Below are 16,182 nucleotides of genomic sequence, written 5' to 3'. Positions count from 1 at the left end.
TTTAATTTTTAGTGTATTAAGAAATCGCTTTGTGTAGGAGGTGAGAAAAGCTAGCTGGGCTAATAAGTGATGATTTAAATAAAAAGAAAGGTATAGCATGCATGGGTACAGTTATGTAAGAGGAGCTGAGAAGGAAATAGAACAGCGTTTCTCGGAGAGCCTAAACTGAAGAAGTGCTGGGGAACTGGGCTGCAGGATAGCTTTCAACACACCCTCTAGTTCCTTTTTTTCCTTTTTGGGGCCAGAGAGTGATGAATTTATGGCATGACAAGCAGGATGCAGGCTGTGACTTCAGCCAATGGTGCGCAGTGTGGTGGTGTTTACCTAGCTGACGTAAGGCAGAGCCAGCCCCTGTTTAGTCAGAATGCGTTACCCACTGCCGAAGTAAAAGCACACAGCAGAGGCACTTGGTCTGACAGTTGCTGGGATTTAAAAGAGTTGGTGGGTTTTGTCTGTCTTTTAAACGAGACAAGATTTTTTTTCTTCCTTTTCTCCGCAGTGTAGAAATTGTGAAGGAACAGAAAAATACTGGTAAGTTCTCTGTGTGCCATCTCTTGTGCATTCTAATCTTGTGTTGTTTCAGTCTTCTGTAATAGCTCCCTCAGTTGCCTGGTTCCCCAGAAGGCAGCTGACAACCAGTTTGGTGATGTGGCTGAGGGGAAATGTGAGAGCAGGCAGTGCTTGCTGGCTGCTTCTCCACCTCAAATAGGAAGAGATGCTCAAAGTGCTGCTTGTTCAGAAGGAGTCAGTTGCTTCCCGTATGCAGGTGCAGAGCAAGATGCCTATTATGAAATTGTACCAAGGGGGATTTCTCACAGAGCTGTTAAATGTTACTGTTGCCTAAACCAAAAGAGGCTTCAGTGCAATTGTTACTCTAATGTTTGCAGGGTGAAATGATAGGCTGTGTGGAGAAGCTTTAGTGTAATATGAGCGTCTGTTTAGCTGCTGTTTTGGTACATGAACTGCCTCGTCAGGAAGTCAGGAGCTTGGAAAGCAAAACGGTGATGTTCGGGTCTGTGGAGCAAGATGTCACTGTGGTTTTGTGCAAGTGCAGGGCTCTCCGCTACCTCAGGTGCATTGTACAGTAGATCTCCCTGTGCTCAATCATCAAAACATAACAAGCTCCATCTGTTTGAGTAATGGTCCTTTTAAAAATGAAACACCTATATTTTGGTATCAGCTCTTAATCTGCGTAGGGAAGCTGTGCTGCTCTCACTGAATTGCGGTGAATGCTGAGACTACTTATTTTTGAGGGAATAGTGTGTAATTTGTCTGAAGGTAGTAAAGAGTGGGACTCTAAGGGATCCTGACTGCAGAGTTCTGTGTCAAACCATTCGACCTTACTTCTGCCACTTCATACTGGCACAGCACAAAGTTTTTCATTTCCTGCTTCTACTTTCACAAAGCGCTCTGTGAAGATATAAATAGGTAGTGCTGTGGTTAATGAGCACAGAGCATTGTTTTATCAGCATGCCTGTTATACTGTTTTATGGCTTCAGATGTCATCGCTTGTACAAGTGATTTCATACTCCAGTTTTCAAATAAAGATTAAAAACTCCCTTTAAAATATTATACAGAGCTTGTAGTAACTGTCATAGCACAAACACAACCAGTCTGTGTGCTGATCTTTCTAAGTAGCTTATACAAATAAGTTCTGTCTGGTGGCTCAGCTGACACAGCCAGTGCATCCTGTAGTTAATTACTCTAGTGCTGAGAGTATAAAGAAAAGTTCTTTTAAAGCAACCAGTGAGTTAACATGGTTTGAGTTTTTATGCTTTGTCACTGGTTTCTGACAGCTGACTTGGAGCACATGGGTGGTAAGGTTTAACTGGTAAAGAACCTTTTCTTGCTAATTAAGGTTATGGATAATATTGCAGTGACAGCTTTAAAATAGCCACCTTGTGCTAAAAGACAAATGTTTCCAGCTTCCCACACACAGTCTGAATTACATCAGTTATAATCTGTAGGAGGATATCATGGTTTCCTCAGGGGAGATTCAGCTGTTACTTTTCGTAACTGAAAAAATACTGGTTTTTTTTATTTTTTGAGAATATTTTCAGAATTGATTTTTGTCAAACTGTTACGGTGGATCATTAGCTGTTATATAACTCCTTCAGTTTTAATATGCCTGACCCCACTCTGATCCCATCAGCGGCGATTCACAGTAAGGGAACTGAAGGTAGCAGAGGTCTGATTGAAATGAGGCTTCTGCAGTTAGACACGTTTTCCATCTTCTGAAGAAGAATGAGATTTTTGAGCACCGTCATAAAGTACAAGTTTTCATATAGGCAACTGTAATAGGAGTCTTGTTCTAAAATGTTTGCCTGGAAAAATGTTCATCCTCACTCGTCCTCTGAGCTTCATAAAACTACTAAGAGCTGCTTTGGTTTGCCTCTGTGATGGAAACAGCACTCGAGGCAGCACACTGTGTGGGAACCCAACTAAATAGCTGTTACTTTCACTGGAAAAGGTTGGATGTAGTCTCGGTGAAAAGCAGTAGATTTGGTCTTGTGTATCAAACTAATGCCTTTTTGGAGTTGTATACAGGCAGTGTGTTTTGTTTGCATTGTTTTGTGCTTGCTATCCTAAGTGGGAGAGGCTGCTTTCTCATTTCAGGATTCAGCCTTGTTGTCTTTTCAGTGTTTTTGTATCATAAGATGCTCTTGTGTATATAGGGATGACTAAGCTTATTCAGAGGTTAGGAAAAGCAGACAATATAGGGTAATGAAATAAAAAGCCATACAAAAGCAGAGGTCTGGGCTAAATTTCCATTCTCCTGAGGCTTTTTCTACACTTTTGTTAGGTAGCATTTCTTTTCCTTGAAAGGAGGGGAAAATTAATGACCCTCCTATAGGAAGGAAAAGTAGTGCTACAGATCTGAAGTGACAGTGCAACTTGAATACTTACCAGCTGTTTTGCTTATACTTTTCCCATGCATCTGCAATGAAGGATGAAAGCTGTAGACAGAATCCGACTGATTTAGAAAGTGAAATATAATCAGACTTGCTGAACCTAAAGTTCCAGGTGTGTGTGTGAAGGAAACAGGGGCTTGTTTTTAACTAGGAACTGGATGAAGAGTGGAAACTATAGCTTATAAACATGGAACACTCTCCTGGGACTTGTGTGCTCTTTTACCCAGTTGCTCCAGATAGAAAATAAATAGAAGCTTCTAAAAAGATGTCCAAAATTTGCTGCCACTCCAGTTATTTCATGTGTAGTGCTGTAAGCTACTGTATTAACAACTGTGTTTCCAAATCCAGTGGTCTTGGCTTCATAGGACTTCTAATCAAGCAAGGAGATGGGCTGCTGTAGATTACTTCTTTTACATCTCTCTAGTTGCTTATTGCCTCTCAGTTCTCAGTTCTCTTGACACATGCAGATATCTTCATCTTGAGAGACGGGTATTACATGCAGCCCTCTTGTGTCATGCTTACCTTAATTTTGATGTTCCAGTCCTTTAAATCTACAAGTCGGGGGCTTATCTTTGAAGGGTTAAGAAGCACTTGTGCTTTGGTTGGTTCTTGAGATGGTGCTGGCTTTCTGAAAACTGAATTCTAGGCCTAGACTTAAGCTGGAAAGTTGTGTTCACCAGTCTCTCTACATGGGGCAGCCCTAGATCAGGTTATTCAGGGCCGTGTGCTGCTGAGGCTTCAATGTTTCCAGCAGTGAAGGTCTCGCAGCTGCTCAGGACTTTTTTTTCCATCTCTAATTGTTAATCATAATTTACTGTGTTGCAGCTTAATTGTTGCCTCCTATTTCTGTCACTGCGTACCTGTGAGAAGAGTTGGGTTATGTTTTGTCTATATCCTCCCTGACTTAAAGTAGTATTGCTGAATGAAGAGCTGCATGTGATGGTTGCAGGGATTGTAAATGGAGAACTACAAATAGCAAGCTGTATAAAAAATGAGTAGCTGTCCTGTGCTTTATTTCTGTAAGGAAAAAAAAAAAAAAGCCCTAAACCTTAGAATATGTAGATACGGAACATAATGATAATATAAAAATGGAAAAATATTCATCTTTTGCATCTGAATCAGCATATTTTTAATTTCCTCATTGACAGAGGACTTCTTTTTATACAGTGAGAGTGTTTCTTTCTTTTTTAATGCAGTATTTTAGAAAAGGGCTAGTCTGGCACTAGCTACAGTTGCTAACAGCCTATAATGCTGGCTCTGTGTTTAGAAAATGATGGTAATTTATTACAAAGAGACTTTTATTCTAGTATTTTTAGCTCACAGCGGAGTGTTTAATGAATCTCTGCTTGGGCTCATTGAATTTATGTTCTCCCCTCCCCCCACCCCATATTAACCATTAAGATACTACTATTCTTGATGCAGTTTTAAAGCCTGTGCTCGGTTGGCTAAATAGCAAGCTTATTCACAAAGGTGCTGTGCCCCAGTGCAAACAGGATTGGAAGGCTTGCTGTAGAAGCCAGTACAGGCTAAACATGAATGTAGACTTGTGACCAAAAAGACAGTGGAATGATTGAGCATAGCTGGTGAACTAAACCTGGTAGTTCAACCAAAATTCATTACATCTCATGGTTCCCCACTGGAAACGGTTTGCTCAGGGAAAGTAGACATACTCCTGTAACTTGCTTCTGTTCTGTTTTTATGTGCCCAGAGGCTTAAACCTTGGGGTAGTAAGTGAAGGCAAATGTCAGATCACAGAGTGGCTTAGGTTGGAAGGAATCTTAGAGATCAAGCTCCAACCCATCTGCTGAGGGCAGGGCTGCCCCTCACCAGCTCAGGCTGCCCAGGGTCCCATCCAGCCTGGCCTCAAACACCTTCAGGGGGCGGGGGGCATCCACAGCTTCTCTGGGTGATGTGCCTCACCACCTTCTGTGTGAAGAATTTATTTCAAACATCCAACCTATGTCTCCCCTCTTACTTTAAAGCAGTTCCCTGCTTTTCCTATTGCTATCAGACCACAAAACGAATCAGTTTCCCTCCTACTTATAAGCTCCCTTCGAGTACTGGGAGGTTGCAGTGAGGTCTCCCCAGAGATTACTCCAGGCTGAACAAGCTCAGCTTCCTCAGCCTGTCTTAGGAGTGGTTTTCCAGCCCTCTAAGCATCTTCATGGCTCCCCTGTGGACCTGCTCGCACAGCTCTGTGTCCCTCTTATACTGGGGGCCTCTGACTTGGATGCAGTACTCCAGGTGGGGCCTCACAAAGATGGAACAGAGGGGGACAGTCCCCTCCCTCCCCCTGCTGCCACCCTCTGTTGAACTGTTGGCCTTTTGGGCCGCAAGTTCACACTGCTGCTCATGTCCAGCTTTTCATCCACCAGGACCATCAAGTCCTTCTCTGCAGGACTTTCTCAGTAAGTTCTTCTCCCAGTCTGTATGCATATCTGGGGTTGCCCCAACCCAAGTACAACAAATTGTACTTGGCCTTGTTGAACATCATTAGGTTCACATGGGCCCACTTATCAAGCCTGTGGCATCACTTCCTTCTGTTGTGCCAACTACATCACTCAGCTTGGTGTCATCAACAAACTTGCCAAGAGTGCACTTGATTCCACTGTCTGTCATTGATAAGGAAGCTGTAGAGTGCCAGTCCCAAGATGGGCTGCTGAGGGCCACCACTTGTGCCCAGCCTCCACCTGGACAAAGAGCCATTGACAACAATCCTGACATTCCTGGCACTGATCCTGATGTTCAGTTGGACTTGAACTGATGTATGTGCGTTATGAAGTGGCTGAAGGCATGTTAGATCTGCAGTGCTTGGTGAGTCTGAGTCTGTTCATTATTAAGTGCTGCAGCAGCGCATGGCTTGCTAAGTCTGTCTCCAGATTCAGCTTTTGAATGTAACAGAACAGAGGACAATAAGGCTTTTCCTTCTATACAAATATCAGAAATATGTGGCTTGCTTTCTGCAATAGCAGTCTTTGCCCCATGTAACTCAAGTGAGTATTTAAGAACAAGAAGGTTGGTGGGAAACCAAGTTTCTGTTCCTAAACCAAATTCTAAGTGTGTTTTCAGTTTAGACATCAACTCTTTCCACTCCCTCAAAACAACTACCCATAGGATCACAATCATAGGATGGCTTGGGTTGGAAGGGCCCTTAGATATCATCTAGTTCCAACACCCTTCTGTGGGCAGGGTTGCCACTTTTCAGCAGCTGCAGGGATAGGGCATCCACAGCTTTTCTAGGCAAGCAGTTTCAATGACTCGCCATGCTATACATGGCAGTATTGTGCAAGTTACCTGCCACAGTCTTTCTCCTTGCTACGGAGGAACCAGTGTTAAGAATAACAGAACATTGTTCATGCATTTATTATTTCCGGGAGGAAAAAAAATGTCTTCCTTTTGAGTACAGTGCATTGGGCAGATCATACAGCATGAGAAATAGCTTGTACATTGCACTGAATTGTTTAGGGGGCACTGAATATGGTATGTGCCTGAACTGAAGCTACAGTGTTAGCAGTTCCAAAAGTGACTTGTACAGCTTATAAAGGTTCTGAGACACTGTATGTGCTGCTCCTGGAATAAACCTGGCTGGGTTTGTTTAAATGTGAAACAACAACAAAGGAAAGAGCATTAGAGGGAGCTGGGTGTCAGATGCTTGATGCTTTCATGTATTAAGACTTGTTGCACAGCTAAAGGCAATCACGTGAACTTTTCTCCTTTAATTTCTGCTCAGTCAGCTCTTAAGAAGAGAACACTGGCCACCAGTTTGGGTGGTGCTTTCAAGTAGAGTCTCCCTTAATTGTTCATATGCAATTACATTTACCAAGACTCAGAAGCTGCCTGAATTGGAGTTGCCTTTTTATTTATTTAGCTTTCCATGAAGGTGTTCACTCAACTGGGGAAGCTTTTTGTACTAACACTGGAGTTTAAAACAATTCTTAATGCTTGCCTCCTGCCCTTCTCTAGGTGAATTGATGAGCTCTTTTTTGAAGAACACAGAATAGGATGGGTACTATTCAAATATTTTTCAGCCTTTCTATGGTATTTACTACTCCTGTGCCGTTTGCTAATGGATGGCATTAGGGATTTCATAGTGGTTCTTCTCAGTTCTTAAATGCTAATTCAAAGGACAGCCACTGTGTACTTTAGCAAAGAGATGTGAAGTGCTGTATGTGAATATGCGATGACCAAGTTGAAATTACTCCTGTGTGGAGAGGCCTGAAATGAGGGCAAAAGACTGCTGTGGTGATTCAAGTAGAAAACAGGTTAATCATTTAGGGAGGAGATGAAATCATTAGGAACCGAGTTCTGAAGACAACATGAGTAACTCTAATGCAAGAAAACTTTAAAGCAAAACAAATGCTGAAATACTAAATTTGATGGGACAAATACTTCATAAGAAATTATCTGTGTATGAATAACGTTAGATGGACGTTTTATCAAGGCTGTATGGGAGTTTTCTGAAAACACTTGCCTGCTCACATAGTTATTGCTGGCAGTTTGGCCTGAATTGACGTGTCTTCAAGTGACTTTTTTAAGTTATTTCAGGCAAAGCCAAAATATGGGAAAGCAGCAGGTGCAAAATAATGTACCTAGTGTACAGGAAGACCAAAAATAAGCGTGCAGGTTGTTGTAATTGATGGACTTCAGTCTGTTACATTTCATTTTCTTTATTTTTTTTTACAGGAAATAATGAAAAAAGTGTGCCACAACTCTTGATCAGTGACCTGAAGTTTGAGAAGAAGTCACTAGCTAAGCTCATGTTTTCTCCTGATCAAGAAAATCATCCATCAAAAGCACCGGTGAAGTATGGTGAATTGATCGTATTGGGGTAAGTGTTTATGTTTGTTGGAAATGAGAATAAGGGTAGATTTTCAAGGCACACTTAACTTGGTTATCTGCAGGTTGCTGTGAGAGGTGATGTGATCGTGCTACCTCTCACTTTCATACCGTGTCTTGAACTCCTTTGATATTTTATCAATCAAGCATTGAAACAAATCCTTTCTACTTGTTGATTGTTGCTTTGAGATGGATCTAGACAGCATTCCTTGCACTGAAGTCTTTGAGTCCATATACTGTAGTTCTGTGGGCATGATTCAGTACTTTATCTACCTATTCTCAGATTTAAATACACGTAACTAATTGGAGATCTGTAACTTATTAATATTGCAATAATTAAGAAGGCTTTGTGTTTAAAATGAAATTTCATGTGGGTCTGCACCTCATGAGAAGGCGTACAGGAATATGGACTTCATTATTTTTCTGTCCTTTCTTTTATAGGTACAATGGATCACTCCCAAATGGAGACAGAGGAAGAAGAAAAAGTAGATTTGCTTTATTTAAAAGGCCCAAAGCAAATGGGGTGAAACCTAGCACTGTGCATATTGCCTGTACCCCTCAAGCAGCAAAGGTAAACTTGATTAGCCAAGTAATAGCCCCACCAGGGGGGTGCAATGCTGGACCTTTACTTACCAATGCGAGTGAACTGATCGGTGATGTGTAGGACAGGAGGCTGTCTAGGCTGTTGTGACCATGCAGTGGTGGAGCTCGCTCTCTTGAGGAATATCAGGCTGGCAAAGAGTGTAAAATTAGGAAGCTGTATTTTAGGAAAGCCAAATTCTATTTCTTCAAGGAGTTAGTCAACAAAACTCTCTGGGAATCTGTTCTCAAGGTTAAGGGAGGAGAACAGGCCTGTCAGATCTCGAAACTTTCCTGTGTGCAGAAGAGCTCTCTATCACCAGGTGTAGGAAGACAGAAAAGGAAGGCCACAGACACATATGGCTGAACTGTGATGTAATCAAACTGGACAGCAAGAAGAAAATGCACAAGCAGTGGAGGCAGGGACAGGTAACATAGGAGGAGTATAGGGATAGTGTAGGGTTGGCATCAGGAACACCAAAGCACAACTGGAACTGGACTTTGCTAGGGGTGCAACGAAGGATAAGAAAGGCTTGTATAGGTATGTCAACCAGAAAAGGAAAGTTTAGGAGGGTATACCCTCCCTAGTGAGCAACAGAGACAGGGTTTTACAAGTGGATAAGAAGGATGATGAGAGATCCAACAACACTTTTATATCAGTCAACAGGGAACAGACTCTGCAGCAGGGTCTGTTGTGATAGGACAAGGGGAAATGATTTAGACATTTGAGGTCTGGCTGGACAGAGTTCTGAGCATCCGAGCATCTACTTGATTCTGAAAATAATTCAATGCTTAGGAGTATTGATTCCTGGTTTAATACTCACCTTTGCTGATTGTTTATGGTCTTCAAATAGTAAGTTCTATCTGGAAGCATTTCACAGAAGTTTGTTTGTTCAGATGGATTTAGTTTTGCTTATGAAGCATGGCATAATCTCTGGGAGGAAAATCTAAACTAACTAAAACCTGGATTACTTTGCTATGATGTGTAGGTCTCTTACCCAGTTTACTAGCACTGCTTGTAGCTTCTTTATCCATGTATGTTATTAATCACCTGTGTTCCGCACAAATGTGCGGAAGAACTTCTTTACAGTGAGGGTGACGGAGCACTGGAACAGGCTGCCCAGGGAGGTGGTGGAGTCTCCTTCTCTGGAGATATTTAAGACCCGCCTGGATGCCTACCTGTGTGACATGGTGTAGGGAGCCTGCTTTGGCAGGGGGGTTGGACTCGATGATCTCTAGAGGTCCCTTCCAACCCCTACAATTCTGTGATTCTGTGATTTTAGTATGAACTCAGAGCTCTTTTTTAGAATGAAATCTTTAAGTTTTTGTTATTGCTTTGCTGTTGAGAAGTTAGGCTGAGAAGGCTATGAAGATGTTCAATTCAGTTTCAGCCTTTGCACTTAGTTCTGTGTGTCAAAGTCAGCTGTCCTTTAATATTAAGCATGACTAATAATCCATTTTGATTACATTTATTTTGTGGCAGTGTGTGGTAAAGAGACCAGTTTGGTCTGTTGCTGAATCAATCCTACAGGTTTCTTTTTTTAATGACGAGGACTGGTTTTTGTCAAGTCTAACTACAGATGTGTCACTAATGAGCATCTGACTTAAGGTGTTCACTGAGCAGAAAAGAGCCTGGTTATATTGTCTACATTGCTTCTATATTTAGAAGATTTATTGTTCACTGGTTCAGTAATTTGTCTTTTTCCCCCACAGGCAATAAGCAATAAGGACCAACACAGCATATCTTACACTTTATCTCGGGCCCAGACAGTAGTAGTTGAATATACCCATGACAGCAACACAGATATGTTCCAGGTATGTGAATTAAATGAGACCAAAATGTGTTCTCCCCTGTGCTGGTTTCTAATGAGTTGTTATTTCAATATGCTTTGCCTCTCAGATGTGAAATTCTGTTACTTGCTGCAGTTTTTCTTCAGAGATGTTCAGTTCTGTTCATTCTGAAGGCCATCGTGTGTAGAAGGTGGTGTATCTGTGCATCTCTTTTAGCTTTACTTGGTCAGAGGCAAAATCTGTTTTTGTGACTAAAGCACAGAATTATTGTTTTGTTATTGACTGCTGTTCTACCAGTCACATAACCTGTGTCTCGTCCCTCCTTACAAAGTTAAGAGTAAAGTGCACTGTTCTCTGAAGCACTTGGAGCTTTGCTTCCAGCATTCATGAATAGATTTGGGATCAACCACTAGGAAGATAGAAGAAATGCAGTGTAGAAATACAGGAAAAACTTTTAACGCAACCCCAGGAACAAGTTTAAAGTGGTGGGAAATGTTGAGAGAGGGCCCTCTTGTAATGTGCTGTCAGTTTAGAATAACTTCATGGGAGTTTCCTGTGTGTATGAAATTGAACCACAAACACATTTGCAGCTGTGTTCACTCATAACTTATTATTTCCTGTTTTTCTCAAAAGGGTTTTGTTTCTGATTCTTTTTGTTTTGTTTCTTCTGATTCCTGGACTGATAGCACATGGATTTTTTTGTTGTTGTACCTAATGTAAGGCAAGGAATTCTGCTGTCACAGCATTTAACTGTGACGACATTGCAGAATCTAAGGAGGTGGGAGGTGTTGGTATGTGGCAAGGAAGCTGTATGCAACTGCAAATATCTGCAACAGCAAAAGAGCTGTAACGAACTAGCTGCAGCGTAAGCTGTAGTTTGTGTAAGTGTTCTCTCTTTAGGCATGCTATGTGCATGTATTCTACTCTTAAATTGCCAGTGGTGATCCTTGTGTACTGATGGGTTATCCTGTCTAAGGAAAAAAAAAGAGAAACACATTCTGACAAAGCAGTTTCAGTCTCATGAAAGCTCTCTGGCCTTCATCAAAAACCACCTCAGGCTCTTTGTCTCCTGCCTAGCAGTTAATCAGTATTAATGTAACCAGCTATGTTTTAAGAGGCTTGAGAGCTCTGGAAGTGAGTGAAAGGTGGTAATGTGCAAGTGGGCTTGGATCCTGGCTGTGGGGATGTTTGGGGCTGGGATATAACCCCTCTTTTGTAAAGAGGACAAGACAAAAAAGCAGTCAAACACATGTAACTCTATCAAAATTAGTAAAAGTGCGTGAGACTGCAAACCTGTTTTTATTCCATACAACTAAAAAGAAGGCACAACTACTCTGCAGCCTGCTGTTTCTAAGACCATCATCTTAGAAGAAATCAGGCTGCTGTCAGATGTTGTGTTCTATTAATGTTAATGTAACATCACACTGCCCCAGCCACAAACATCTTGTACCTGGTCTTTCCTGACAGATGTGTTGCTTCTTAGTCTCTCTCTGGAGCTGCGGAGTCAACTCATGTAATTGGTTCCAGACAGTTTTCTTACATCTATACCTCCACCTAGCATGGCATTGCTAAGAATACTCCGGGCATGCAAGGTGTGAATACCACTTCTCCATCTAACTGCTTAGTCCCAGCTGTTTAGCTGCTGTTGCAGCTGTTCCAGGTGACCTGAGTTTTAACTTTTCTGATGAGGAGACCTTCAATGGGAAATTATCTCAGTGTTACCTTAATTGCATCTTTTTTTCCTCCTTCGTTCAGTTGGCTGTACTTAACCTTTAGAATAACTTTGATCACATGGAGGTGGAGTAAATCATCAGTTCAGATTCGGCTTCAGAAAACTAAACTTGGATCAGTTGAAGTGCTTCAAATTGGAATGCCATGATTGTTTTTATCGTTCCTAAATTGCTTTGAGTTTGAACTTTTTTTTTAATCCCTTTTTGCAGATTGGTAGATCAACAGAGAGCCCTATAGACTTTGTTGTGACAGATACAGTTCCTGGAAGTCAGAGTAATTCAGATACGCAGTCTGTGCAGAGCACTATATCAAGATTTGCCTGCAGAATTATATGTGAACGTAATCCTCCTTTTACAGCAAGAATATATGCTGCAGGATTTGACTCCTCAAAGAACATCTTTCTTGGGGTAAGGGAATTCTTTTTGTTCTCCCAGATCAATGCAGGCTCATTTTTGATATAATTTGAGGCTCTGCTTCAGCCAAATTAGAAGTTCTCATTGCTGTTGTTTCTCTTAGGAGAAGGCTGCAAAGTGGAAGACATCAGATGGGCAAATGGATGGACTAACCACAAATGGAGTTCTTGTTATGCACCCTCGTAATGGATTTACAGAAGACTCCAAACCAGGGGTATGGAGAGAGATATCTGTGTGTGGGAATGTGTTCAGCCTCCGTGAAACCAGATCGGCTCAGCAGAGGGGAAAAATGGTAAGAGCAGAGGCCAGTGGTTTATGTAGCATGTTTAAAATGGGTACAGCCACAAGTAATACAGTTTGGGCCTAAACAGAAGCCAGAATCTGCCTAATTCAGTGCATTTGTCACCTATGCAATAAGCTGCATTGACTTATACCTCTTTCTCTGTTCACACATGAAAGGTTCTTGCTTGACCTGAAAAACTAAATTTGTCTCAGAAATAGTACTGAAGTACAGATCGAGACTACTCTCCCCAAATGAGTTGGCACTGTAGTGTACCCTTCTGCAAGATGTGATAGTTGTGTTCATGTATTAAAGAGCATTTCCCTTATTCTCCCTTTTGTGTTCATGCTTTGAAGCTTTACTGTATTTCCCTTCTTAAAGAATAGAAAAGAACAACTATTTATTAACACATGTCTATGTAGCTGGATATTCATTCTTTTGTTTGCATTTTTACCTTCCTCTTTGTTTCCAAAGCACTGGTAGTAACATTTTTAGGAGGTGATTAATTTTGGTATGACTTGGGGTCTCTTAACAAAAATAAATGTGCACAAATACTTTATTGCTGCATTTAGTAAGGAATGCTGGCAGCTGATTTTTCTTGGGGAGAGCAGAGCCCAGTGTAAAAGTACACGTGTGAATGAAACGGTCTAAAATACAATGGAGGACTCCACATAAATTTTTACTGTATACCTTGATCTCTTAGGAGGTTTTATTTCAAAGACAAGGAAGGAACTGGCACTAGGTTCAGTAGAAACCTTGCATAGGGCACTCAGTAGTTGCTTGAAGCTTTATCTGGATCTTCCAGGTAAACTTGCATAATGAAAGTGCCTTGTTACTCTTCAAATAATGCTAGGTGGAACCTTTCTCTTCCTCTGTCCATCACAAGGTTGAAAATGAAACAAACCAGCTGCAGGATGGCTCTCTGATTGACCTGTGTGGAGCAACGTTGTTGTGGCGCACTGCAGAAGGGCTTTCGCGCACTCCTACTGTCAAGCACCTGGAGGCATTGAGACAGGAGATCAATGCGGCAAGGCCCCAGTGTCCAGTGGGCTTTAACACCTTGGCATTTCCCAGCATGAAGAGAAAAGATGTTGTAGACGAAAAGCAGCCGTGGGTGTACCTGAACTGTGGCCACGTCCACGGCTATCACAACTGGGGAAACAAGGAGGAGAGAGACGGCAAGGATCGAGAGTGTCCCATGTGCCGCTCTGTCGGCCCCTATGTGCCTCTGTGGCTTGGATGTGAAGCGGGATTTTATGTGGATGCGGGACCTCCAACTCACGCGTTCAGCCCATGCGGACACGTGTGCTCAGAAAAGACAACTGCTTATTGGTCCCAAATCCCTCTCCCTCATGGTACTCACACTTTTCATGCAGCCTGTCCATTCTGTGCGCATCAGCTGGCTGGTGAGCAAGGTTACATCAGACTCATTTTCCAAGGACCTCTTGACTAATACATGTGTATAACCAAGGACTGCAGTAAACTGATAAGCTAAGTGATTCTGATTTTTAAATCAACTGTTTTTCGTACTCTCTGGGCTTTGCTGGTTTGCATTAAGATAAAGAATTCTGTTTTTTTTTTTTGTTTGTTTTTGTTTTTTTTTATGATGGCTAAATCCCTCTCTGTTGAGAAAGGTCTGCAAATGGAAGGAACAGGGGTAAGAGAGAAGTCCTGCTTGTTTAGTTAATGACTGCTTCTTGTAGAGGTGAGGGAAGTATTGCAGATTGAATTTAAATGCCTTTCGTTTAATGGTTTTTGAATCACATGCCCCCACAGTATTTGAAATTTGCTTCCATTCTTTTTGTATATTGGAGGGTAAATCGTTCAAAGAGCAGTAGTTTACAGCTTGGATGCAAACGTTGTAAAATATAACGTGTATATTAACTCTTTTCTATTTATCTTTATTATTGAAAATGCATAGAATGTGTAGAGTAGCATGGTCATAGTGAGTTACATCCTGCAATTGGATGTGTAGAACAGTTCTGGGTGGAGAAGGAGGTGAGATGGAACTGGTAGGAAAATCTTTTTTAATCTGCAGTACTGAGTTCTTAGAATAGTTAAAATACTTCTTGAACAAAGCTAATGCAAATTATGATGGTGTCAAGATGTGCTTTAACCATGTGAAAGGTAGCTAAGAAGGACTTCTTAAAATGTCTTTTTGGTAGGACTGTACTTACGATCTGGTTACGAGGAAATTATTTACCAGTCTCTTTGAATATGCAACTTAGTCTAGATTAAGGATTTTCTTTTTTTCCTCCCTTCATGCTAACACATCTTTATTTAGCATTAGTGACATTTCTGAGGGGTTTTTCCAATGTTAACCTTTAACAAACCTGAAAGATCAGGTTCATTTTGTTCCTTGCTGTTTAGGGAGGTGATGTGGGGGAGCAGTTTGTGAGTGGGCCACAGTCTCCTCTTGAGAAAGGCTTTGTCAGTCACATCATCTGCCTTTTGTCTGGCTCCTTGCAGTTGTGCATGCGGGAGCCACCAGTATTGTGTGCTTGCTTATATGCTGCTCTGAGGAGCTGGGTGCAGGTACTCATCTAGGCCACACGTGGAACAAAAGAGAAGCCTGGTACCTGCTGGATGTGTGCTGCATCCTGGTGTCTTCATGCACTTGACCCACTTGGCAATCTGTTAGGAAAGAGCTTGTTCTGGGACTGGCCTCGTAGACTTCAGTGTGGGCAGACTGAATAAGATCTGTCTGCACTGTGCTGGGCTCTTGGTTGTGGTCTCCTTACCCTAACCCTCATTTCCATTCTGTATTTGCCAGGAAAGGCCAGTGCATTACATCCAGCTTTGCTGCTAACCCACCATGTTTAATGGCAAATACACAAACTGACTTTTGTTTTTTAGGCCAACCTTGTGTTTGTTTTTTTTTTGTTTGTTTGTTTGTTTCATATGTACTGTGTAATGGATGGTAGCAAATCTCCATACTTTATACCTTACTTTAATTTTTCCCTTTCAAAGATGTTTCTAAACTTTTTGGTTTAAAAAGAAATGTATGTTGCTTAGATGTCATGAAATATTTGCTTTTGACTGTCAATTGTTTCTTCATTTTTAAAAAGAAATTATATATATTGTTTGGTTCACTCAGGAAATGCATGTGTCAGGAAACCTGTATTATATAAGTTCAGTTAGTTGTCATGTACAAGTAACTGCTGTTACTCCCTTTTCATAGAAATATAACTGATTTTTGACATTCTCCAGATTATATGCATTAAGTAATGAAGCTTATGCAGCAAGAAACCCCCTGTATTGTAGTTGTTCTAATCATTTTATTCCAACTATGTTATTCTGTAGTTTAATTTTTATTTGCAAATTAATTTATTCAAACTATGTGAGTAAACACTTTTAAAAAATAGAGATTCTGGGATTATCTGTTGCTTTGTTTCCAAGAGATGGGGAGGGTGCCCAGAGATGACTTCTCTTGTGTTCTGCATGTGTAGGTTAATAATAATAACTGAAGAGTTTAAACGTTCGCCACAGATTGGAAAGACTCCCTTCAGATGTCACCTTTCAGCGTGCTTTATATGTAACCCTATATTAACAAAGGCAAGATAGAAAGTCCGGTAAATGATCTCCGAGTGACTTGAAATTAATGAAATGCAAGCAAAAATGCCGACCGAGTGGCTGGACT

The 16,182-nt window shown here is 41.3% G+C and overlaps 1 protein-coding gene across 7 annotated transcripts in view; it reads left to right on the top strand.

Moving 5' to 3' along the window:
• The window catches only part of PELI1 (pellino E3 ubiquitin protein ligase 1), a 37,823-nt gene extending 21,915 nt beyond the window's left edge, over positions 1-15,908 (top strand). For 3 of the 7 annotated variants that reach the window (XM_015856560.3, XM_015856557.3, XM_085542376.1), the window contains 6 exons: positions 7,596-7,740; positions 8,190-8,319; positions 10,041-10,142; positions 12,059-12,256; positions 12,366-12,554; positions 13,396-15,908. In XM_015856560.3, the coding sequence (XP_015712046.1) occupies positions 7,670-7,740; positions 8,190-8,319; positions 10,041-10,142; positions 12,059-12,256; positions 12,366-12,554; positions 13,396-13,995 (1,290 nt within the window). In that variant the 5' untranslated portion in view covers positions 7,596-7,669 and the 3' untranslated portion in view covers positions 13,996-15,908. Of the gene's footprint in view, positions 1-346; positions 532-7,595; positions 7,741-8,189; positions 8,320-10,040; positions 10,143-12,058; positions 12,257-12,365; positions 12,555-13,395 lie in introns of those variants that run through there. The other 4 variants (XM_085542377.1, XM_015856559.3, XM_015856562.3 and 1 more) reach the window with 3 other exon arrangements.
• Positions 15,909-16,182: the final 274 nt, after the last annotated feature.

This window comes from Coturnix japonica, chromosome 3, assembly GCF_054131305.1.
Source record: "Coturnix japonica strain WE chromosome 3, WE-NBRP24, whole genome shotgun sequence".
Classification (NCBI taxonomy): domain Eukaryota; kingdom Metazoa; phylum Chordata; class Aves; order Galliformes; family Phasianidae; genus Coturnix; species Coturnix japonica.
Note: the sequence above shows the minus strand (reverse complement) of the source record. Positions and strands in the feature narration are given on the sequence as shown.